Here is a 2401-nt window from a genome sequence, read left to right on the forward strand (position 1 = left end):
CCTAGAGACAGAACATGGCAAAAGATGCTGGACAGAACCTGGCTACAGAACTTGGTTGGAGAACCTAGACAGAACCTGGCTGCAGAAGCCGGCTACAGAACCTGGCGACTGAACCTGGCCGGAGAACCTAGCGAGAGAACATGGCTACAGAACCTGGCTGGAGAACCTGGATAATGTGGCTAGAGAACCTAGCAAGAGAACATGGACACAGAACGTGGCTGGAGATTTGGCTAGAGATCCTGGCAAGGCTGCTGATCAACTGAACGCTGTCTCCGTGTCATTCCTTCTTCGCCGACTCCGTCCACACCTTTGGGGACCCCTGGACCTGCTGGGGTTGGACCCCAGCAGTTCCATCGCGTCGCGCCTTGCTTTCCCTCATTCACACAGTAGAAGGTGCATTGGTTAAGCTATTCTAAATATTCATCTGAAGTCAATGAAAATAGAAATTTCAAACTTTCTGGTACTGATAAGATAGAAAAGCAAGATAAAGGGTCTTATTGGTTATACTTTAAATTAGGGCTTTTAAGTGATCCTATCTAATAAAAGGCTAATATGCAAATTGTCCGCTCGACTGGGAGTTCAACCAGGAGTTTGACCAGGGGGTGGTGCTGGAGGGCCACCCCACCCTTGATCAGCCCCTCCAACCCTGATTGGAGGCAGGCTGGCTGGCTAACCTCCCACGTCCCCTCCCCTGGCCACCCCACCCGTGATCAGCCCCCCAACCCTGATTGGGGGCGGGCCGGCTGGCCAACCTCCCATGTCCCCTCCCCCTTCCAGCCCTGCCCGATTGGCCACATCAGGGCGGGCCGGCCGAACCTCACCTGTGCACGAATTTGTGCACTGGGCCTCTAGTGAAGAATAAAGCTGACGTGTGATTTTACAAGGAAAATCTTTCCTGGGAAAGGTGTTCCTAGGTTAAGGTACAGCTGGCCCTGAGCAGTGAGGCCAAGGTTTTCAGATCCCTCCTCCCTTGAACGGCACCGCGGGTCCCCAAGGGCAGGGCTGGAGCGACCCGGACGAGCTAGAGACGTGTTAGTGTCACAAAAAGGATGTTTGTAAGGAGTTCTTATTACTGAGAACATTCCAGCAGGTTTCCGGGATGTACCCCATGGTATTCAGGCATCACAGACTAGGTTCAGCCTAAGGCACGAGCGAGACCCCCTTCTATAGAGGGTGGGGTGGCGGTGACCGCGCCTCACAGCTGCGTAATAAATATTGGATTCTTCCCACCCTGCAAGTCCCTGGGTCTCATCACACATATCGGACACACGTCTAAAGGGGTAACTGGGTACATGCCAGATCCTTCCGGAAGCTCACGAGTTTCTTACACGGGGCCGCTGAGCAGGGAGACCAGGGGAGCAAAGGGAGGACGTTCTCTTTGCTGCCGTCCCGGCTCTTCCTCTGCGTGGTGTCCGGAGTCGCTGCCAGCGGTGATGGCCTTGGGCCGTATGCTCTCCACCACGGCTGAGAGCATGGCTCCCGCCGCCTTCGCCCCTTGCATCAGGGCCTGCTCCACCTGCAGGGCAGACCCGTTCACAGGACACTCGGGCAGGACACTTGTGCCCAGCCCCACCACCACCTCGCCGTCCCCCTCAGGAACCGGCCTGCCTGGAGCCTTTCCCGAGAGCAGGAAGCAACCTGTGCTCCAGTTTCAAAGGCCCTGGAGCTGCACAGACCCAGAGAAGCCAGGACGGCCGGCCCGGGCGCACATGGTGCAGGCCCCGGGCTCCTGGTCCCTCCCTGCCTCAGAGGCATTCAGCCTGGGGTTTGCCTCCAGTGTGGGGGTGTGGGTGGGGTCGGGGGGCTCAGAGGCAAAGGGCCTCAGAGCAGCACAGCCCCTGGGCCCTCATTCTGCAGATGAGTACACAGGGAGCCAGGGCGGGACCTCCCTTGGACCACGTCACACAGTGAATTAGTGCACGAGCTCAGGTCTGGGCCCAGGATTCGGAGGAAGGAGGGCCTCCTGGAATCCCTTGACCCCCGGGATCTCCTCTTTGTGTACAAATGCTCAAGGGGTGGGGGACCCCTCGTCCCAGCGCCCACCACGGTCGTCACTGCCACAGGCCTCCCAGGGGGGATGCAGAGGAGGAAGATGCAGAAAGTGAGAAGCAGGAGGGCGAGCGTGGGAGGCGCCCCCAGTGGCCTGGGGATGGGGTCGCACAGTACAGAGACCAAGGCTGGGATCTGCCCAGGGCATTAGGAAAACATAGGGAACGTGGACGAGAACCTAGAAAAATGACGTGCCTCATTAAATCCTTGATTTTGAAAACCTGCTACAAGGCGGTAATGCATACTTCCTCTGCTCTTCTCATGGGGTCTCAAGAGGAACCAAATGCCACAAGAGCAGCTCACACTGGCTCGGGGATGTAGCTTCCCAAGCCCTTGTGCCACATTGAATGTG

The 2401-nt window shown here is 57.4% G+C and overlaps 1 protein-coding gene across 1 annotated transcript in view; it reads right to left on the reverse strand.

Moving 5' to 3' along the window:
* Positions 1 to 1268: 1268 nt before the first annotated feature.
* Positions 1269 to 2401, reverse strand: part of HRASLS5 (HRAS like suppressor family member 5) — a 5777-nt gene continuing 4644 nt past the window's right edge. The window contains exon 4 of the mRNA XM_006772802.2: positions 1269 to 1516. Within this exon, the coding sequence (XP_006772865.1) occupies positions 1325 to 1516 (192 nt within the window). The 3' untranslated portion in view covers positions 1269 to 1324. The remainder of the gene's footprint in view (positions 1517 to 2401) is intronic.

This window comes from Myotis davidii, unplaced genomic scaffold, assembly GCF_000327345.1.
Source record: "Myotis davidii unplaced genomic scaffold, ASM32734v1 scaffold826, whole genome shotgun sequence".
Taxonomy (NCBI): domain Eukaryota; kingdom Metazoa; phylum Chordata; class Mammalia; order Chiroptera; family Vespertilionidae; genus Myotis; species Myotis davidii.